Raw genomic sequence first — 23,176 nt, 5'->3', positions numbered from 1 at the left:
TAGCTCTTCATAGTTCTTACCAGTTTAGTTCCCTTCTCTTAATTATCCATTTCTACCACTGCCCAAATCTTCAGGGTTCAGTTCAGTTTAGTTGCTCAGTCGTGTCTGACTCTTTGCGACCCCATGAATTGCAGCATGCCAGGCCTCCCTGTCCATCACTAACTCCCGGAGTTCACTCAAACTCACGTCCATCAAGTTGGTGATGCCATCCAGCCATCTCATCCTCTGTCGTCCCCTTCTCCTCCTGCCCCCAACCCCTCCCAGCATCAAAGTCTTTTCCAGTGAGTCAACTCTTTGCACGAGGTGGCCAAAGTACTGGAGTTTCAGCTTCAGCATCATTCCTTCCAATTAACACCCAAGACTGATCTCCTTTAGAATGGACTGGTTGAATCTCCTTGCAGTCCAAGGGACTCTCAAGAGTCTTCTCCAACACCACAGTTCAAAAGCATCAATTCTTCTGTGCTCAGCTTTCTTCACAGTCCAACTCTCACATCCATACATGACCACTGGAAAAACCATAGCCTTGACTAGACGGACCTTTGTTGGCAAAGTAAGGTCTCTGCTTTTGAATATGCTATCTAGGTTGGTCATAACTTTCCTTCCAAGGAGTAAGCATCTTTTAATTTCATGGCTGCAGTCACCATCTGTAGTGATTTTGGAACCCAGAAAAATAAAGTCTGACACTGTTTCCACTGTTTCCCCATCTATTTCCCATGAAGTGACGGGACCAGATGCCATGATCTTCGTTTTCTGAATGTTGAGCTTTAAGCCAACTTTTTCACTCTCCTCTTTCACTTTCATCAAGAGGCTCTTTAGTTTGTCTTCACTTTCTGCCATAAGGGTGGTGTCATCTGCATATCTGAGGTTATTGATATTTCTCCCAGCAATCTTGATTCCAGCTTGTGCTTCTTCCAGCCCAGCGTTTCTCATGATGTACTCTGCATATAAGTTCAATAAGCAGGGTGACAATATACAGCCTTGACGTATTCCTTTTCCTATTTGGAACCAGTCTGTTGTTCCATGTCCAGTTCTAACTGTTGCTTCCTGACCTGCGTACAGGTTTCTCAAGAGACAGGTCAGGTGGTTTGGTATGCCTGTTTCGTTCAGAATTTTCCACAGTTTATTGTGATCCACACAAAGGCTTTGGTATAGTCCATAAAGCAGAAATAGATGTTTTTCTGGAACTCTCTTGCTTTTTCGATGAGCCAATGGATGTTGGCAATTTGATCTCTGGTTCCTCTGCCGTTTCTAAAACCAGCTTGAACATCTGGAAATTCACAGTTCATGTATTGCTGAAGCCTGGCTTGGAGAATTTTGAGCATTACTTTACTAGTGTGTGAGATGAGTGCAATCTTTAGGGTTAGGACCTCAAATACCTAAGACAGAAACTTCTAGATTTGCCTCAGAAACAGGAGCAAGGGGAAGAGGAGAACTTAGTTTTACAGCTTTAAGTGTGTTAAGTGATGGGTACAGTTCATGCTGTGTGAAATTAAACCTAGATACAGTCTGTCCCAGATTCAAAAACACATTGATGAGTACAAATTCTCATGAAGATCCAGAACAAGGATGGCAGGGGATATAGGAAGAAAATAAATATTTAGGTTCTGTGTTTGCCTGTTGGTGTTTCTGCATCCATTTCTGTTTTTTTTTTTGGCTCCAGAGAAGACCTATTCAAAAGACTAAGCCAGCAATGCCACACACAGCCTGTGTGTGTATGGCCTAACCTGTAGGTGTAAGAACTCGGCTTTGTTTCGCCCTTGTTCTTGCACAAAAGCTTCTTCTTTGTTAGTTTCCCAACTCTTCCTTGCCATAATGCAGAAATACATTAATTTTGAAACAAACAAAAAAAAATCATGTGCCTTTTGGAAAGCAAAATGAACACACACACTTACAAACATACATGTGCATAGTGAAGCTGACATTACTCCGCTACTTCTTCCATGTGTCTGAGAGTTATAGCCAACACCTGTGGCCACACAAGGGCAGGCTTGGCAGCTGCAGAACCCAGATGTCAGACACTGGATTGTAGGTCCCTGGCAGCAGTCCTAAGTGGGAGGCCGTCTCCTTAACTGACCTCTGAAATGGTCTATTGTCTGTCTCTCTCTCTGGCCTGGGTGGTAACTAACAAGCTGTCTGTGGGCCTGGGTCAGAGTTAACGTGCTGATGGGTTGTTCTGGATGCAATTATCCTTGGCCTTACCTTTGATTATAAGGAATTTATTTCCTTTGTGGGGGTGAAAATTGGGACTGAGCAAATTCTTGACAAGGAACTACATTCAGCTTTCTTCCAAGGACAAATAAGACGCTCTTTTGCTTTGATTGATATTTTTCCTCGCAGAAATTGGATGAGATTAACCTTGTTTTAGCACACAGTGTTTTGATTAAGCAGAAGTAAAAATAAGAGTTTCTTGGGCACCTCCTCCCTCTCATAAAAGACTGAGTTTCCTTATACTGTTTCTTAAAATTACTTCCCAAAGGTTGAAAATGAACCATTTCTTTAGAAACTTAAGGAGCTATAACTTGTCTTTGCTGTGACTAAAACAAACAGACAAAAAATGGTATCTACTATAGAGAAGAGCTCATGAATTCTCTTGGCTCTATAAAGAGGAAAATGGTTACCCTATAACTTTGCCTCCACATCACTTGCGGAAGAAGGTCATTATGTGTAAGATGCAATCGTCATGGGAATGAGGTGGGGAAAAGCCAAGTATCTTAGAGGGCTCCACTCACAAGGCAACACTTACAGCCTTCAGGGAATGTCGAGGGTGAACACGGAGTCATGGCAAGTGCAGGAGAAACACATCTGATATTTATAGGAAGATGAAGTCTGGGGAAATTATAGAACATATTATCATACCCAATGTCAAATAGTATTCATCAGCACCATGAAAAATGTTCCAACTTATCTTTATTAACTTTTATAAAAATGTAAACATGTTTCTTGGTCACCATTGATTTGTATTTGGGGGGGAAAGGGATTGAATACTCTTGAGTTCCAATATAAAAAACAAAGTGATGGAGAAATAAATAGGAGAGAAGAGACATTTATCTCATAAGCAAGAACTCCAAATAACTTATGTGGTTACTCACCCCTCAAGGAGGTGAAGCTTACTTCCCTGTCCCGTGAGTGTGGGCTGTGCTTTGTGATTTAACTCCAAAGAGTAGAGTGTGAAAAGAATAGGGAGAGAGTTACTTTACAGTGGAGAAAACTGGCGAACACACCTGGGCCAGATGATAACGGTTAACATCAGGCTGTCATGTGGAGAGTATGCATCCTTGATATGACATGATCTCATCAAAGGGCACTTCACCTTTGCAGTCTTCCTCCCAAAGCCCATAACCACAGTCTCACCATTTGAAAATATTAGATTAAATCCCCATTGAGGCACATTCCACAAAACACCTGACCAGTACTCCACAGAACTGTCATGGCCACTGTAAACAAGAAATGTCTGAGAAGCTGTCACAGCCTAAAGGAGGCTAAGGAGACATGATAATTAATGTAATGGGTTACACTGGATAGAATGCTGGAAGGGCAAAAAAAACATTAGAAGAAATCAAGTCTGAGTAGAGTGTGGACTTTAGTTAATAGTAATATCTCAATAATTTAGTTATAGCAAATGTATCATACTAATGTAAGATGTTCAAAATAGTGAAACCCGGATAAGAGGGATATAAGAATTCTGCATTATTTATGTAGCTTTTTAATGAATCTGTAAATACAACATTTCTTTAAAAATGATTAACACGTGACTACCTTGACTAGCATGGCTAGTAGCAGAGTTCCAATGCATCAATCATTACATCATTTTCTCTTTTTCACCCCACCTGTATGGGGTGCCACTGAACTATATGGCATAAAGAGTCATCTTCCTGACACATACGGGTTTTCTGTGTTTCAGACCAATGTGTAAATGGCGTCAAACCTATTCTGAGAATTTTAGGTTTTCCAGTAATATTTAGGTCGTGCCCTTAGTAACATGACACAGATACTCAAAAGATAAATCCACAATCCCATATTTCTCAGCAGCTCTACAGGTGTAACATCATTCAACCATGTATCCAATACACTGCATGCGAATGTTATTAATGACATTATTATGAAAACATATTCACCTCTGAAGGTAACATATTGTTAGACTATGCTGTTCATTTGTCAGTTCTTATCATGAGAGGTAAGAGGGTAGGCTCCTTATGCCAGGTTTAGAACATGAATGAGATTATCTCTTTGCTACTCCATTCTGTACTTTAGAATGAAAATAAATCAGGTCTCTAGGAGTTTTAGAAGGCATTTCATTCTGTTTTCTTTCTATTCTTTTCTCCTGACTTTGAAAGACTGAAATTGCATCAGCCAAATAGTTACTATTATAAGATGTTATAAGGGAGTATTTTTTGTTTTTGTTTTTTGGGATGGTTAGCATTTTTTTTAGCAATGTAGTGTTTTTTAATTTTCATTTTATATTGGAGAACAGTTGATTAACAATGTTGTGTTAGTTTCAGGTATATAGCAAAGTGATTCAGTTACACATGTATCTATTCATTTCAAATTCTTTTCCCATCTGGGTTACTGAATATTGAGTAGATTCCCTGTGCTGTACAGTAGGTCCTTATTATCTGTCTTATACATAGTGGTGTATGCATGAGGACCCCGGTTTCCCACTTATCCCTCTCCCATTCCCTCCTGGTAACTGTAAATTTGTTGTCAACATATGCAACTCTCTTTCTGTTTCGTAGGTCAGTTGATGTGTACATTTGTCTTTAGATTCTACATGTAAGTGATAGCACACGTTTGTCTTTCTCTGTCTTCACTTAATATGCTAATCTCTAGGTCCATCCATGTACTACAATGGCATTAGTTCATTCTTTTTGAAACAGCTGAGTGATATTCCATTACACACCACACACCCAGACCCACACACACACAACCTTAGCAGTTCCTCTGTTGATGGACATTTAGCTTGCTTCCATGCTCTGGCTGTTGTAAATGGTGCTGCTATGAACATTGGGGTACATGTATCTTTTTGAATTAGTTTTCCATTTATACTGTTCTCAATTTATCATTTTACTTTGATAAAGAGAAAAAAAGTAGTATCCATGAATGTTTACGTAAAAAACTATTTGTGTTTCTAGAAATGTTAACCAAAAAATGCTCTCTTGTTAACATTTAATGGTACAGTTTTAAAAGTTCAATCACAATTTAACCACATTAATTAATTGGTCAGAATCACCTCTCTAAAGAATGCAAATGTCAGTAAAGAAGCTGAAAAAGAAATATGAAACTTCCTGAATATATTTTAGGGTTAAAAATTCAGTAAAATTGCTTGTACATTCTGTATCAACAGTATTTTATAATGATTACTTATATTGAGAAAAGGGGCCATGATGCTTGATAAAGAGAGGAATAAAGAAAATGTTCCCTGTGGAAGTCGTAACTAAGGAATTACAGAAGAGTCAGCCAACCTATTTTAGCAATGTTTTCCTTAGTGAGGTATTTAATAGAAAAAAATAATGGGGTGGGAAGGCTCTACAATAAATGTAGGTAGCTATTTTTATATTATACTTTAAGCAGGTCAGTTAGTATGTATTTTGCATTTTATCAGACTGCTGAGTGTGTGTGGTTAGTAATAAGAATTATAAGAGCTCTGTTTCCAGAACTCCTATGTCGTGTTCAAGCTTTCTGTTGTTAGGCATTTAACATACCCCACCTAAAACCCTACCACAATCCTGTAAAGTGCATACCATTATTATTTATAACAGGAGAAAGAACTAAGGACTCTAGAAATTAGGGGACTAACTCCAAATCTCACAGCCTGTTTAAGTATAAATCATTACAACCTCTGGCTGCCTCAAATATACCAGAGCATACAAACTTTGTTATAATTCATATCAAAACTATTAACACTATTCAAGTAAATATTTATCACTAATGAGGTGACTTAAATCACTTCACCTTTCTAGGCTTCAAGTTTCTCTTGGGTAAAATGAAGTTGGACAGTTGATTTATATAGAGAGTAAGAAAATTAAAATGGCCATGTTTACAATGTTTTGTTAAAAACAGGACAGTAACACTGGCCTTTACTGAATTTTGTGATGATGGAGATCTACCTTGAGCTGTCCATGTGATTTCTCCCAAATCTCTGTAGTCTTAAGGATCTAGGACTAGTCATTTTACCTGTATATCAGAGGAAATTTCATTTTTCTCTGCACTACAAAAACTGTGTACTTAAATCTTGGCCTCTCAAAGAATCAGTAATTTGCACTCAGATATGAATAACACAAAGAAAACCATTATTTCTGGATCTGAAAATAGTAAAAAAAAAAGTATCAGTTTTTTATAATTCATGTTTATTTATCTTTTATAGACAAATTAAAATACTAATAAGATTAAACATGGTAGACATACATATAAATGAAATGTATAAGTACTTCAGACAAAACTTAACACATATCAAACTGATGACTTGCTTACATTTGGTGTTAAGGTATATTTACATGAATAATTGAAAAAAATGTTTTCACAAAAACTGCTATAAAATGTTCACATTTGTCTTAGTAATAAATTAGATTTCCTAGACTGATGTTTTATGAAAACTATGTAAAGATCTGATTTAATCATTCACCTCATATGGTATCATTATTTGTAAATAAAGCATATTTTTGTCAATATAAATGTACGTTTAACTCTTAAATCATGTAACAGTTTATCAAGACCATGCCACATTTATTAAACAAACATGCATGCCACATTAAAACTTAATTCATGTATTATTATGCACAGTGTTTAGTTTTGCTATGGCACTCTATCTTCATGAAAAATATAAGATTTGGCACAGAATCAATAAATTGTATTGCCACTAATCAGAACAAATGTAATTTAAATTTTCTCTGGCATAGAAAATACTCTCACATCTCTTCCCTTTATAGTTTACGGACCAATGGCAGTTTTCTATGTCAGTCAGAACTGTGTTGTGGGCAACAGATGTCTAAATAAGGGCTTTATCAACAATAATACGTATCATCACAAGCTCCTTTTCTCTGGGAGGCAGAGAGGTTGGAAAGGAATGCGGGTCTCTTCATAAACCAGAAATACAGGAGGTAAGGAGGGAAAATGCCAACTGAGCCAGAAGCAGAGAATGTTCTTGTAAAGCTGGTGAGAGAGCAAACCATGAAGTAGCAAAAAATAAAGACAGGAACCTGGGTCTCCATCGAGGTGAAGACTGCCATGGGCTTAAGGAGAATCTGTCATTCAAAAGAAACAGTATCCAGAGCATTCTTCATACAGCATTCTTGTCTCAGCAAACTACTATTGCTTTCTAGGAAAAGTTGTAAATTTCCACATCAATGTCTAAATTAAGACTGAAGACATTAAGCTAACTAGCAACTTTTTTTTTTTTGTCTGAATTCATTCATAAACACAGTGGAAGGAGAAAGAGGATAACATTAAGTTTTCCTCCAAACCAGAGAAGTCACACTCTAAGTAGAGATTTCAGAGTTGTGCCAAAAAAAAAAAAAAAAAAAAAAGCCTCAGTTCTTTTTCACAGTTTTTCTAAGATACATGTGAGGTGCTATATTTTGAGAGACTGGTTGACAAAATCTTTCAAAAAACCTTGATAAATTAATCTTTGTATTTATTACTAGGGGGAAAGGAAGTAGATCTTAAGTTTAATTTTTATACAAATATGCTTTATTCTAAAAAAATAGAGCAATGAATATATTATTATCTGCTTCATGATCTTTGCTTTCTGAGGACCTTTAAGGGCCTTTACAAAAAATATCAGACAAGTTAAATAAAATCGTCAAACTTTTGTTTCAAAGCTTGTTAAGGTGCACACAGACATAACGATTATGAACCATAGAGTACTGAGTTTTCAAGAGTGAAATCATACCAAAACCTTGATAAGTTTTCGCTGACATCATAGGAGAGTAAGTGGTCGGGAAGGTCACTGATGGTGCCCTGCACGGCCAGCACGTGTGGGGCCAAGGTGAAGGGCACGTCGCTCAGGAGCTCGGCCATTAGTGAGCTGTTCTCCAGGGTCTGGCCTGCCTTAGTTTCCGTCTCAGGCCCTGCCACAGTCACACTGGATGAGTTTTCTTTGCCAGTCTAAAAATACATATATATGTAAGTCATTTTGATCTTACAGACTTTGAGGTTCTATGGCATTAATATAGCAAAATGTGGCATTAACATCTCAAGGTGATTGAGAAATGCAGAGTATATAAATAGTCCCAGGCTGCCATTGTTTACTTGCTCAGTCCTGTCTACCTCTTTGCGACCCTATGGACTACAGCCTGTCAGGCTCCTCTGTCCATGGGATTCTCCAGGCAAGAGTACTGCAGTGGGTTGCCATTGCCTTCTCGCTAGGATCTTCCCAACCCAGGGATTGAAGCCCCGTTTCCTATAGCTCTCCTACATTGGCAGGCAGGTTCTTTACCGCTGAGCCACCAGGGAAGCCCATTCTCAGATTAGAACGCCGCTCTTTACTTACTTGAGAAACACATCCATCTATATATCTCTAGGTGTTAAAATGAATCCGAAGCCCAGCCTTACTCAGATGAACCACCCACAAGCCAGCCCCTCAGATACAGACGCGCACTCTTGCTGTTTCCCTAGCCCAGATCACGTCCACAAAGTCTCTCTCGCTGCTTTTCCAAGTCTGACGTCAACTTTCAGGCTCCACAGGATCTCCAGCTTCTTTCTGAAATCTTCTATCAACACAGCCAAAGTGACCTTGCCTGCTTCAGCACGGTTACAGGGCAGCTTGCCCGGGATAGTATTTGGTGTTTCCTTTACGTGTCTTTGGGGTTAAGACATAAGCACAATAAAATGCAACTAGCAAAGAGAATCTAGGGTCCTTGGGGGCACACAATCCATTGTACCCATCTCTGTATTCTCTGCCTTTCATACGTTCCTGCTTTACCCTCATGTGTACTTGGGAACTGACTTCTAACATGCACCGAACCAGTGACTGATAAGCTGCCTATGATGGAACTAAAATGCTATGTTATTATGAGAATAAGAAGAAGAATTGATATACTTTGTTTGATTTATTTAAAATTGGTGTCTCTTACAGAAGTTTACCAAAAGACCTGCAGCACGAGTTCACAGTAGCACTCGGCGCAAGCCCTGGGCTGGTGCAGTGAGCTGGCACCCGTTCACCAGTAGCAGCATGGACGAGGAACAGAAGTAGATTACAGCAATGAGAATGAAGAGCCTCCCACTACAAGCAGCTGACCCCTAACCAAACCAGGTCAGGCAAAAATTTACTCCCCATTTCACAAGGTCTCATGCAGAATCAAACTCCTGAGCCTTTACAAGGCCCACGGTGATCTGGCCACAGGCATGTCCCTGACACTAGCCTGGCTGGTCTGTCCTTGTTCGGACTCCTCTAGTCCCTCTATTCTTGCCATGGCTCTTGCACAGTCAGCCCATTTCTGCCTCAGGCTGGACCCTGCAGACCCTTCTCCCGGATACACATGGGGCTCCTTCCCTCCAATCCTTCCCAGTGCGGGCCCAAACGTCACCTTCTCAATGAGGCCTTTCCTGGCTGTCCCATGAGCCTGCACCTCATCCCCTCCAGCATTCTCCGCCCGCCTCTCCTGCTTCTGCCCTCTTGGCACCTGGTGATATATTCTGTACTTTATTCTGATTATCATCCCTCAGAAGCGTAAGCAGTTTTTTCCTTTAATGTTCACCACTGTATCCCAAATGCCAGATTCAGTGTCTAGTGCTCAGTAAATATTTGGTGAATAAAAGAGAGTGGTCAAGACTTTTGCCTGAGGAGGCCTTATACTATAATGGCTATAAATGCTGATAAATTCCTCTTTCTTAAGTCTAGAAACAAATGATTTTCTGTGTAAGAAATAACAATTTTATAAAACTTTTTATGGAAGTGCAAACTACAGAAAGGAGTACATCTTAAGTGTATAGCTGGTACATTTTAACCAGCGAAATACTAGAACCCAGATAAATAGAAATGGCCCTCGTGGCGTTCTCTTTCATTCACAGTCAACTGCCTACCCCCTCAATCACCATCCCGACTTCTTACTGTATAGACTGTTCACCTATTTTTTACGTTTTAAATGAAGGTAACCATACAGTATAAACTCTCTCTGTTTGTGGCTTTTTTTTATCCAGTGTTGTATTATGAGATTCATTTATATTGTTGTATGGGCTTCCCTGGTGGCTCAGAGGTTAAAGTGTCTGCCTCCAATGAGGGAGACTGGGGTTCGATCCCTGGGTAAGGAAGATCCCCTGGAGAAAGAACCCACTCCAGTATTCTTGCCTGGAGAATCCCATGGATGGAGAAGCCTGGTAGGCTACAGTCCACGGGGTTGCAAAGAGTCAGACATGACTCAGCGACTTCACTATACACTATATGTGGGATTATAATACTTTTTTAAGAAGAGATACTCTGGCATCTTAAAAGAACTGTTTTGTTGCCATGTTGATAGCAGGCAGTGAGGGGTATAGGGGTTGGGGAAGGAAGTAGGAAGACCAGCTGGGAAAGAGAGATGATAGTGATGTAGATTAGGGCTGTGAGAGTAAAAGCGAGAGAAAGCGGTTTTGGAGAGACCTAAAGGCTAAAGTCAGGAGGATGTGCTGATGGAATAGATGGTGGACTGTGAGAGAGAAGTGGAGTCAAGGGTGAAGCAAAGTGGACAGACATTTAAGTGGTGTGGTTAGAAGGCAGGGGGGCGTGAGTCAAGCCTGGAGCTGGTGTGATCTGGTGGAGAAAGGCAGCTTGGTATGTATTTAGGAGACAGTAGCAGGAGAGAAAGTGAAGACCAATACAAGGATAGGCTACTTTCTAAATATTATGCTGCAAATGGGAAAAGAGACATGGCCAGTAGCTGGAAAGGAAAGTAGGGTCAAGACAACTTTCTCCTGATTTTTCTTTCTGTTCTGGAAGTTGGGAGCAATAATGGTAGTTTATATGCTGAAGAGAAGAGGCCCCTAAGAAAAGGAAACTCCGTGGAGACTCTGTAGAGAAGGAACTGCTCTCTTCACTGGCATCCCCCCAACATCCAGAACAGAGGCTCTCAAGAAGTACTTGGGCAGTGAATGAATGAATGAAGGTACCAAACACATCGCTATCAGGGTTGTTTTACAGCTTCACGTGAAAATAAATCACCAGAGTACTTTCGTAGGATGGCAACTAGAACAAACATGACGTCACCCAGTGATGAATCTTATTAGACAGGTCCACGTATGCACTGACCGAGCAGAGACCGCCTCCTGAAACCTAACTGGGACTTAAGTATTACGTGTCCTTGCGTCAGCCAAGAGTACAGGCGTTGGTGAGCAACAATGCCAGGATTCTAGCCTCTTTAAAGGGCATCACTATACACTGGTTTTCTCAATATTATGCAAACACCAGGGCTGTGGTTACCATGGAGCAGCATGGCAGAGTGTTTAAGAACACAGATTCTAGAGTCCGACTATTTGGGTTGGGTACAAATCCTCCTTAAAAATATACAAATGGCCTGGGACAAGTTATTTAACTTTCTGTGTCTTTTTCCTTAGCTATTAGGAAACCAAGATTAGTGCCTATTCCATACAGTCGTTATGAAAATTGTATGAATAATCGTAAGTAAGTAGAATAATCCTGAGCACATGCTAAAGTCAGTGATAAATAAAAACTTTAGAAACGTCAGACCCCTTTTGGCTTTAGGTGAAGACCAGGATCCATCCAGTCCTTTTGTTTTTGACATTCATTGATGGTTCAAACAATCTTGCCTTCCTCTCTCCTCTCAGAGCTTGTCTTCTCTCTTACTCTCACAGGCAAATGTTCCCTAGGTCTGCTGATCACATCCCATACTCGAGCTTTCCTCTCTTCCTCCCTTGAGTACCAAACGTGTTCTACAGTTTCATTAGCCAAATCATCTCCTTTCTTAAACAAAAGCATTCCTATAATCTCACCTTCCCACTAAAAAAGGAGGCATGTTACCCAGAGCACTCTCTGCTTTCTAAACATATGAGCTTCTAAGGTTTACCTCTGGCAGCGACATTTATTCCTTTGTTCATGCTGCTATTAATCCTCTTCCCTTTCCTTTACAAATCATTCTTGCTGTCAGAGCATAATTCCTTGAGGACAGAGCATAATAAAGGAACTGAGACATGTGGCTTCTTGTTCAAATTCTTCTGATAAAACTGCCATCTGACCTGAAGGAAGGAGGCTGCTTCATCCACCTGGGCCTCAGTTCTCCGTTCTGTCAAATGAACGGTGAGGGGCAAAAAACGATGGCGGTGGTGACGGTGATAGCAACTAGCACGTATTAAACACTTAGGTATATTAACTCTCCAAGTCTCACGACAGCTCTGTAGGGCGTGTCCTATTACCACCCATATCACCCTGAACGCTGTGCCCAATCTCATCTGATCTTGGAGGCTAAGCAGGGGCGGGCCTGGTTAATACTTGGATGTGAGACGAGTTTCAAATTCAGTTACACTGAAAAAACTCTATATTCTAAGCACACTTCAGCCATGCTTTGGTAGACTGGCTAACTGAATGAACAAAGCCTCAAAAATTTAGGGGAAAACATGATAGTTACTTGGCTTAGTAGCATCTTGGCTTAATTTAGAAGAAAAAAAAATAGACTCTAATATCTCTTACCTTTGGGAAGAAAGGATTGAGAAAATCATCGAGGGGACAGATCTTAGATTGAAGAAGGATGGAAAAGAAGCATAATTTAAGAAAAATTTATCCCTGGAAAAAAATCTCCCGGTAGCCTGGATAAACCATGGGGAAAGCAGCATGGTCAGTGAAACAGGACGGTCTGTGTGTTGATGACGGGGGAAGAGGAGGGACAGAAAGGTACGTGGGCATGTACTACAGTGTTCTTTCTCCCTCGGTATATGTTTGACGGCTTTGCATAATAAAAAGTTTCCAAAATTTAAATTAAAAAAATACCATGCACACAGTGTTCCATTAAATGCCCCCTAGAAGGATCTGAGTATCAGCGGTCTGTATGTCTTGACTCCAGCATCTCGCTCTTAACAGTTGGCTAGAACGCACAGTACAGTCTCCAAGGAGGCTGCCTGCCCTCTTGGCAGCAGGGCAAGTGCCACGATGCAGCTGCTGCTGGCATGCTGAGAGTTGGAAGGGGAGAAATTAGACAGCGAAATAAGAGAAAGTCACAAAGGGAATGGGAGTCAAAATTCAAGGACCCCACACCTACTAGCCCTGATCACCAAGTCCCGGACTTGGCAGCCAATGGCAGCAGCGGTGGGGGCTGAAGGCCGAAACAGGTGCATGAGTCCCCCTGCAGAAAGCAGCCTTCTCTCTCCCACACAGAGTCTTTCAGTTTTTTTCCATTTGCATAATAAAATGGGTCTTTAAAGGGAAGAATGAGTATGTCAACCACAATAGAGTGGGAAGAAAAGAATCAATTAACCTTGCGGTTTATAGCCAAATTTTTAAAAAATTACTTCAAATATTATGCTCATAAAGCATAGTCATTATTTTTGTGACTAATCTTGCTCACAGAATTACTGATATGATGATACTCTTGAATATAAGGTCCTTCCTATAATGTAGCTTTCATACTGTTTTTTCAAATTAAGTTTGCCCTGACAAGGGTAAGTGAGAGTATACCATGTCACAATCAGTTTTTAATCTCAGGGAGAAAATAAATTTCCTTATCTACATCATTTACAAATAACCAGGTGTTTTCATGTCTGTATAAAAATTACTTCTTGTTCATCAGTTAACCTGTTAAAAATGAGCTAGCCAAGTGTATCTTGGGTTCCTTACATCCTCTTATCTTTGTCTCGAATGATTCAGAGAAATGAGCCAGCCAAGTGTATGTTGGGTTCCTTACGTCCTCTTATCTTTGTCTCGAATGATTCAGAGTGCTTTATAGGCTCTCTCCCTCCCTTTCTTGCAGACGGGCTGTAAAAATTCATGAGGCTCAATCTGTAAAATCTTCTCAGCGCTTAAGGAAAAACACACTCTGAGAATACGAGGCACATAACACTTTTTAGTCAAGGCTCAGAAAAATGAAGTCACCTCTCCAGAGCATCAGAAGGTTAGTGGCATCCTTCTGAACTTCATTCTTGGGTGTGTGGAAGCAAGAAAACGCAGGTTTAAGAGCAGACTACTACTACATTTTTCCTGGCACAGAGGCCCCACTAACCACCAGGAAATCTATTAAGGGTTGCCGACTTTGCAAACCCACTGACAATTTGGAGACTTCATCTGCTTAGCCATACCCGACTTAGGTATAAATAAGTTTATTAATATGAACAGCACCTATATTTGGCATCTTTTAAAACCTCCTGCCTTTTTCAGTAACCTGTGCCTCAGATAAGTACAGATAAAATAGTATCCTATAAAAGCAAAATACTGAAGCATTAAAATTTAGAAAGCAGCCTTAACCCCAACAGTAATAGAACCTATTAAAAGAACATGAAACCAGGTATAAAACATTCATCTAACACATTCAATTTACATACAAAGAAGGTAGCTATATCAAGTGTATTTCTAGGAAAAGAGTTAGAGGAAGAAGAGGTAATAGCAAGCTCTGGCTGTCTATGCCTTTAATTTTATGTTTATAAATAAAAGACACATTCCTGTGAACAACAGCCTGAACAGGGAACACGGTACTCCTGTCACTTTATCTCCCCAGATAACCATCCTTTCTATTTTGGCTTCAGCTGGTATCTGCTTGCATCACATCGGTGTCTTGATTGGGGGGCGGCAGGGGGCAAATCTGAGTCAGAAGTATCAGGGGACGAGAGGTTAGAAAGAGGTGATACACGCAGGGCACAGGGCACGCAGGACCCAAACTTTCTCCTAAGAAGCTACTTGCTAGTAACTGTCTGGCTAGCTGATCAAAGCCAGAGGATTGGGCTCTTCTACCTACCTGAGTCCTAAGCAGTGGTCTCCTTTCAACTGGGAGAAATTATACTGCAAATGTAGAGACTACTTCCTATTTTTCTGCAAATCCCCACTACCCAGAACAGTTGTACCTGCACGTAAGGAGCACCCGTTAAATACTGTGAATGGAGCGGAATCTGGCCCCCTTGTTTCTGATTCCCTCGACTTGATTTTTAAATTAAGGGGTTGGTCCAAAGAAACAAACAAAAGCCCAGAATACTTCATTGCTGATGCAAATAAATGAGGCAGAAGAGAGCTAAAGGCAAGGAGGTGGCTGCGTTCCACGTGACTTGGGCTCCCAGATCAAGGATACTAAGCATTTTAGTAGCAAACTAAGACGCTGGGTTAGAAAGCAGGCATTTTCTTTGCTGGCTCTTCTCTCTGATCTAGGACACCATTTCAGGTTACATTTTGGTTTGATACTCTTGTTTCCGTATTTGCTCCCTTTTTCTTTCTTTTTTTCCCTCAGTGTTTCCACCTGCCTGTGCTTCCTGCTTCTCCCATCTTTCTTTAAAAAAGAAAAAAGTTCTCCTGACTTCCTCTTTTCAGAACTCCAGCTGAATGTACACAAGTAAGTGAAGAAGGGGAAGCAAGCTGGCTGGCGCTTGCCTCTGTAATCTGTTCCATGTATTCTTGGAAAAGTGGCTTGACTAGAGCCGGAAAATCTTTAGTACCAGCCAACTGGAGTGGGGGAGAAGTGGAAAGAGGAAAGAGGAGCATTTTAGGAAATGAACCAGCAAGAAACGGTGTGTGCAGTAGGGGATCCTGTTTTATACTGGTTTTGAAAATATAAAGGGCTGTTTCAGTGATTCTTTTAAAAAAGACATTTAAACAGTTTATTAAAAAAAAATTGTGATCGTTAATCTTAAGCTGCCAGAGATCTCCTATTTTCCAGGACGTTTTCCCCACGCCTTGACAGCGTGGATTTCACCCTTTCTCTTCTCTGGCCCAACATCATCACCTTCCTCCCTGCTGTGAGCAGGTGGCTAGCCTCCTCCTTATCATAGAGAAAACAGGAACCATCCCCTGAGGATCTCCCCTACCTGCTACGTTCACAAGCCTCACCCGCCCTCGTACCCACCTGTGCCCTCCTCCTGCCATAGTGAGCAAGCTGCCTTCCTCCCGCCCAAAGCAGACCCTTTCCTGGTGCTGCACAGCCATTCTGTCCCCACTCTTCCTCCATCAGAAGGTGGCCTCGAATTGCTCATCTTTCATACAGTCAGTTCTCCGTTTACAGAAAATTCTCCCCGCGTCTCTAGGGCCCCTGGCTCCTCACCCACTGACCTCCTCCGCTCCCCTCCCCACCGCCACTATCTCTCTACTTTGTCTCCCAGCCCGGCTGACACCACTGCTGACACTCGCTATCTGCCTCACTCCTCACCCACTGCCATCTGCCTCTCTCTCTGCCCTCTACTGCCACTGATTTCTCCAAGGTCACTCATATCATCATTCTTTCACTACGTTCAGAAGATGACTTGACGTGCTAAAACTTCCAGAACCTCTTTGTTGCACTTAAGGCTGGTGACTCTGAGTTTTTATTTCTTGGCTTCTGTAACACTCGTTAGGTTTGCCTTCTGTCTGGTTTTTTTGCCTGTTTCTGAAGTGATATTTTCCAGGGCCTCATTTCTGTTCCTTTGTTCTTAGCCTCAACACACTTCCCTGGAGGAACTTATCCATACCTAAGGTGCCTACCGCCCTACTCCTCCACCCAAAGTGAATATGCAGACGCGTGCGCATGTACACACACACCCCAATCTCAAACCCAGATTTCTATCGAGACTTCCTAACCCATATGTGCAAACCCTACTGTACATCATTCTTTCGGACACTCAATAGGGAACATAACTCCGTGTGTTCTAAACCTGGCTTTCAGCTTCCTCCCAAGTCTACCCCAAACCTAATGCTCTCGGGATATGTTCTTTATCGGTGATGGGTGCCAACACGCTTGCCTGACTCAGAAACCTGAGTTACCTTTGACTTCTCTCTCCTCCTCACTCCCTCCATCCAGTAAATGACTGAATCCTACTGACTTTGATGTCTTTGATGCGTCCCTGAGTCCATCCATGGCGCTTCAGATCCACTGTCGTCCTCTCAGTGCAGGCCACCAAGGTCTCCTGGCGTGAATGTCACCAGGGTTTCCTGAGCTGGCGTTACTCCCTCTATACGATTACACATTCTCCCCATCCCTGGTGATGGCTAAGACACATGCTCGTCCTCGCTTACAATGCCTCCACGTCTTCGGAAAAAAGCACAAACGCCTTACCATAGCACATTCGGCATAAGCTGGCCTCGATCATCCCTCGCTTGCTTTTATTACCATCCTCTAAACTCTTTACTCCATCTTTACTCCACTGTTATTATCTGAACAGGCTGGACTCTTTTTAGCTCTGAGTCTTGTCTTCTTTTCAATGATTTTTGCCTACATCTTGCTCTGTTTTTCCACTCCCTTCACCTTGCCTATTTCAGCTTGCCCTGCATGCTGCACATCAGGACTCTTTCAGGAAGACTGCCCCACCTAAGTCCTCAAACCTCAGCCACGCCCCTGGCCATGCATTCCCTTAACAGTCTACATACCCTTGAAAAACTGTGGAAAGCTCAAAGCCAGGGACAGTAGATTCCTCTCCGTTTCCTTGAATGCGAGCAGTGGCTGGCTCATGAGAGGTGATCGTGTTTGTTTCTGTGCAGTGGCTCAGTTGTGTCTGACTTTTTGCGGACCCATGGACTGTAGCCCGCCAGGCTCCTCTGTCCACGGGATTCTCCGGGCAAGAATACTGGAGTGGGTTGCCATTTTCTTCTCCAGGAGATCTTCCTGACCCAGGGATCAAACCCACATGTCCTACATTGGCAGGCAGATTCTTTACCACTGGGCTACCGAGAAGTCCAAATGAGTGACTAAATAATTTAAATTTCTTCATATTATGTTGATTGTGGATTTTTGCATTTGTTTGTTTTTTCCTAACAAGAGTTGACCCACTCTTTTCCATATTATCACTGACATGTATCACATATCAAGTAGAACTTTAAATTCACTCGAGACCCCAGCTACATCTATTTCCTGAAGAAAGAGATGGGTTGTTCTTGCCTTGCCAAGTAAACAACTTCACAGATACGTCTCCCAAAGGATGTTCAGTGAGGCGCTGCCGCAAACTTTAGAGAGGAAACCGTTTGGGAAATATTTTTACCAGAGACCTACCTACCTACCTTTCTTTCACTGAAAGAGCGACAGAAGCTAACCTCAGCTACTCCAGACTCCCCTTAATCAACTCTCTTAGTCTGTTCAGGCTGCTTAGACGAGGTAGCTTATAAACAACAGAAGTTTACTTCACATGGTTCTGGAGGCTGAGAAGTCCAAGATCAAGGTGCTGGCAGAATCAGTGTGTGGGAAGGCCTGCTTTCTGGCTCACAGACTGCCCTCTTTCCACTGTAACATCACATGGCAGAAGGGGCAGGGAGCTCCCTGGGGCCTCTTTTGTAAGGGCCCTAATCTCGTCCATGAAGTCTTTACCCTCATGACCTAATCACCTCCAAAGGCCCTACCTCCACATACTCTCACACTGGAGAGCAGTTTCAACATGAGAATCTGGGGGGTGGGGGCACACAGTCAGTCTGCAGCATCAGCCTGCCTTGCCTGGGAGTCAGGATTTGTCCACAGCTATGCGGTCCAGTCTGACGGGGCTGCAGGGAAACCTGTGCTTGGGGGTAGGGGTACGGGGTACAGGACCGGCAATAGGGTGGCAGGACTAGGGAATCACTGGAGGAGGAGGAGAGCCTCAGAGATAAGAGCTGAAGAAGTGGGTAAGAGAGGGGATGGATAAGTATAAATGCCATTTATTTAGTTTCTGTTCACCTCTGTTCAAGAGAAAAGCCCCTTTCTTCTTTGACTTCCATAAAGAGGGATTTTTCTTTAAGCACCCTGGCCTTCTGCCCACCCCCTACTCCTCCCAAAGGAGGGAGAATGAGTTACCTCATTGGTGAAAGATGGCCAAGGGTCCATGTTTCTAGATGGGGGCACCTGAACTGCCCAAGATCCTGAGGCCTGGGGAGTCTTTCTCCTTCTGACTCTTTGAAATAGAGGAGACAAGGAACCAGGGTAGGAGTGTGTGCTGTGCTGACTTAACCCATGTCCAGACCAGTGGGGAAAGTTTATTGGAACGAGGAAGTCCATTTTAGCTGCTACTCTGAGTCACCTCCAACCGAGGCTCTATCGGTCTAAAGGGTGAGCACCATTTCTGTTCCTCTGTTTGTGGGCTCTTCGGTCTTAACTTCTCCATTGGCTCAAGATGCAGGTGAGGAAAAGGGGTGCCCTTTTTTAGGAGATTAGAACCCCACCAATTTCTACTTTCCAAAGCAATTCCATTTACAAAAACAAAACAAAACAAAACAACGGAGAAGCATCTTAAACACCAAAAAATCAAAACAAATATAGCAAAATCGTACAGACACCACATGATCGGGAAATCTAAAACATAACAAAGTCACGGTTTTTAAAACGTGTCCTATAGTGCTCTCTGAAACAACTTATTGGTTTGGTTTTTTCAGTTTCACAATTCAGTTAAATCTGGGAGATCTGAAAAGTTCTGATCAGAATCTTGGGAAAATGCAACTACTATTTGTTTCATGCTTTACAAGGCTTTTGAAGTTGTCTCACATACGTTACTGCATTTGAACCTCACAACCCACTAAATCTGATAGGGAAGCTGCTGTTCTTATTCTCATCTTCTGAGGCTCAAAGGGTAGTGATTACCCAAGGTCACACACTACGTTCCGGCAAAGACTTGTACGCGGGGTCTCCTGACTTAGAACCCCATGCTCCCTCTCTAACATAAAGGCCATCATCAAGAGAAACAATTTTAAAGCTTACCTGTCTGGGTGTTTTATTTCTTAAAAAAACTTAAATTTAACAGTTTCTCTACAGACAAGTATTATCTGGGGTAAAGGACGAAGTTCCTAAAATACAGACTGAGTGACTAAAGAAAACAGAGTTTAAACTAACGGTTCAACTAAGCATCTTATTACCAGGTTAAACCTACCAAGCTGGATGAAATATGTAATAGCTTAGAAAACTATAGCATCTGATCACCACCAAGGTTACACAATAGCTTAGGCTTTTGTGTGTGGATTCTTCAAGCTTGCTGTGTACACCACAGTTCTGAAGAATCTGATATCCCTCGTTAGTCACAGTGGAGTCCACTTCCCATTTACATACTTTATTTATTTTAAATATCTATTCAACTTCTTCAGAATGCAGTGCAACAAGATCATATTTTTTCTAGTCAATTTCAAAGGAACACAATGAAACCTGATCTTGCACATTTCCTCAGCACACTGAATATTAATTTCATCCTAATGATTTTTTTTCATTTTGTAAAACAATAAAGTACTTCAACCGTCTGCATATACAATCAGAAAGCAAATGAAATACTCTTCTATTTTTAAAGCTGATAAGAGAATATATCTGTTTTTATATGACTAGATGTTTAAATGTATATCATTAGATGTTTATAATTAGATATAACAAATGTTTTATGTGATACTGATTGAATGGAAATAATACCATAAGATACTAGTAGAAAATACCCCCAAAAAAGTAAATCTAAAAATATTAAATAATAGCTATATGCTGGCTTTTTTGGAATGTGCTTTGATGAAATGAACATTTAGTAAATTCATAAACCTAAGATAATATACATTTTTAAGAACAGACATTTAGATTTTAATCAATTCATGTTAAAGTTGTTGTTTGAAGACAGCTAATCTGTTTTGCAGCTCTTTTAATTGCAAAATTTGTATTCTGTCATTGTTCTACCATTATTATGTAAAAACATAAATACATAATTTTTAGGATGCACTTCAAATTGTTATCTCCATAGCCAGAATTCAAAAACAATTATCAGTAGAAGCTCATGTTCATACTGCATATTTATCTTTCTAATCTCAGGAAACAAACAATTTTTTGAGAAATAGGAAAATACTAGTTAAGAAAAGCCTTAGTTTCCTTGCAAATTGATGTGTGGAATGGTCCACACACTTGAAAATACTATAGTTGGTGAATACACAATTGTATGCTTTCACATAAAGATGCAAGTGAGACAGAAACACATCATACCAAGCTGAGCACAGAAATCATGAAAGTAGGCTAGTTAAATTCCATCAGAGGGCACGGGAGTGATAGTGTTACCTGGGTGTGCTGCACCTAACCACAACTTCACTAGGTCAACAGTAAACAGTGTTTGGAAAACTGAAGAGGGGAGCAGAAAGCTGTGTCACTTGACTTTGGCTCTCATTTGCAAAAAGGTTGTATTTCAAAACAGAAGATGGGGTTGGAAAAGTAAACACAGCTGCGTTTTCTCTACCCCAGTGTGAGAATGAAGAGGCTCTTAGGAGTGGCAGGAGGCTGGGTCCCTTCTCGGTGCACACTCAGAGCCCCAAATAGCGTGCTGTTGTTTCACTTCATGGCAAACTCAGGATAATATTTTTTACTGTGGTAAAATATACACAGCACAATGTTTATGACCCTAATCATTTATAAGTGTATAATTCAGTGGCATTAAATATAGGCACGTCATGCAATTAACACCATTATCCATCTCTGGAACTTTTCTTGTCATCACAAATAAAAACTCTGTACCCATTAAGGAACTCTCCATTCCTCGCTTCTCCAGCCCCTGGTAACTTCTATCTATCATATCATATTCCATCAACTTGCCTGTTCCAAGTATCTCATATAAATGGAATCATATAGTGTTTGTCCTTCAGCGTTTGGCTTATTTCACTCAATGTAATGTTTTCAGAGGCCATATGCATATATGTTGCGTCATGTATCAGAATTTTTTACAGCTATTACTCTGTTGTATGTATATATCATATTTTGTTTATCCATTCATCCACTGATACACATCTGGGTTGTTTCTAACTATTGCAGTGTATTGCAGCACAATATTTTAAGCTATAGTAAAATCAACTAGTGGAAATCTACAAATTAATGCTAAAAAGATTGTCAGGAGTCAATGAATATACAAATACTATTTAGGTATGTAGAGTTAGAAAGAACTTGAACTAAGGGAAACAAACTCTGGTTCCCGCTTATTTTGAATTATAAATCTATTTAGGTATAATAAATTTGTATGCTTTACTATTATACACTTTGCTTGGCATTAAAAATCATAATCAAAAAGAGCCTTGTCAATTTAATACTTTATGAATTAACATCTGAGTATAACCGATGTTATTTCAATCCTGTTTGACACAGCTCCGTAATTTCTCAAAGACCTTCCACCCACGCTGGAACTCTACGCAGTAATTCTTTTGTGTATTTTTGTAAGGGTGCAAGATGTCATTACCTGCTCTTGGGAAAAGTTTGCTCAACAAACTTGAGAGTGAGTAATGCTAAGAAATGATTAAAAATGAAAAGCCACAGTTGTATCCAAAAATTCATCAGAGGAAAATCTAAAATTCATATAGCTTAATAAATTTAAATATAGTTTAAATGCCTCAGCAGAGTAACAAACTTTATCCAAGTCATCTTGGAATTTCTCAAAGAACAATACACTGTAGTTGAAAGATGCTTTCAAGATTGACATAAAAGTTGATTAATGTATAATCAATTCCTTGAGCCATCCTTTTTTAGGATTCCTAAGTTTTTAAGGAAAAAGAAGGTACTTGTCAGACTATACACTGTTTCTGATACATCAAGTTGAAAATTAATCTGCAAGACTGAGTAGCAACAGCACTAGATCAAGTCCCAGGGACTCCTGCCTCTACCTAGACGATGTGACCTTCTGTAAATCATTTGGCCTCTCTGTGTTTCAGTCAACTCCTCTGAAATAAGAGGTAATTGGATCAGATGATCCAGCTCTGGACTGCCATGATTCCAAGTAGACTTAGACCCTAACTCTTCTGTATTAGTAAACGTTCTTAGGGAAACACCACTTAAATCAATACAAATGATAACTGTAGAAAGTATCGACAGTATCTTGAGAAGAAACTCAGAACTCCAGTGGTTATGAAAAGGATTTCTACCATGGAAGAATACTTAATTTCATCCTGCTCTTGATAATGAGAAACATTTAGGAGTCAAGTAAGAAAAATACAGGCAAGTACTAATCTTCTCATAATTCACCTTATATTAAGAAAGCAGACTATATTTTCTCAGGCCAGTGAGTCCATAATAGAGAGGAAATCTTATAATTACAAATAGATGTAGGAAAATTATTATAGTATTAGTATTATCATTAGAATAATAATAAATTATTAATAGTTAAAAGGCTTCCCAGGTGGCTCAGTGGTAAAGAATATACC

At 40.6% G+C, this 23,176-nt stretch overlaps 1 protein-coding gene and 1 long non-coding RNA gene across 4 annotated transcripts in view; one reads left to right on the top strand and one right to left on the bottom strand.

Annotated features, from left to right (window-relative positions):
* The window catches only part of LOC139182600 (uncharacterized), a 175,973-nt gene that overhangs the window by 96,831 nt on the left and 55,966 nt on the right, over positions 1-23,176 (top strand). Inside the window, exon 2 of the long non-coding RNA XR_011566104.1 lies at positions 9,071-9,247. This is a non-coding gene — a long non-coding RNA (uncharacterized lncRNA). The remainder of the gene's footprint in view (positions 1-9,070; positions 9,248-23,176) is intronic.
* The window catches only part of UMAD1 (UBAP1-MVB12-associated (UMA) domain containing 1), a 254,032-nt gene continuing 237,179 nt past the window's right edge, over positions 6,324-23,176 (bottom strand). For all 3 annotated transcript variants that reach the window (XM_019959741.2, XM_019959742.2, XM_070787174.1), the window contains one exon: positions 6,324-8,100. In XM_019959741.2, the coding sequence (XP_019815300.1) occupies positions 7,843-8,100 (258 nt within the window). In that variant the 3' untranslated portion in view covers positions 6,324-7,842. The remainder of the gene's footprint in view (positions 8,101-23,176) is intronic.

Source organism: Bos indicus, chromosome 4, assembly GCF_029378745.1.
Source record: "Bos indicus isolate NIAB-ARS_2022 breed Sahiwal x Tharparkar chromosome 4, NIAB-ARS_B.indTharparkar_mat_pri_1.0, whole genome shotgun sequence".
NCBI lineage: Eukaryota > Metazoa > Chordata > Mammalia > Artiodactyla > Bovidae > Bos > Bos indicus.
Note: the sequence above shows the minus strand (reverse complement) of the source record. Positions and strands in the feature narration are given on the sequence as shown.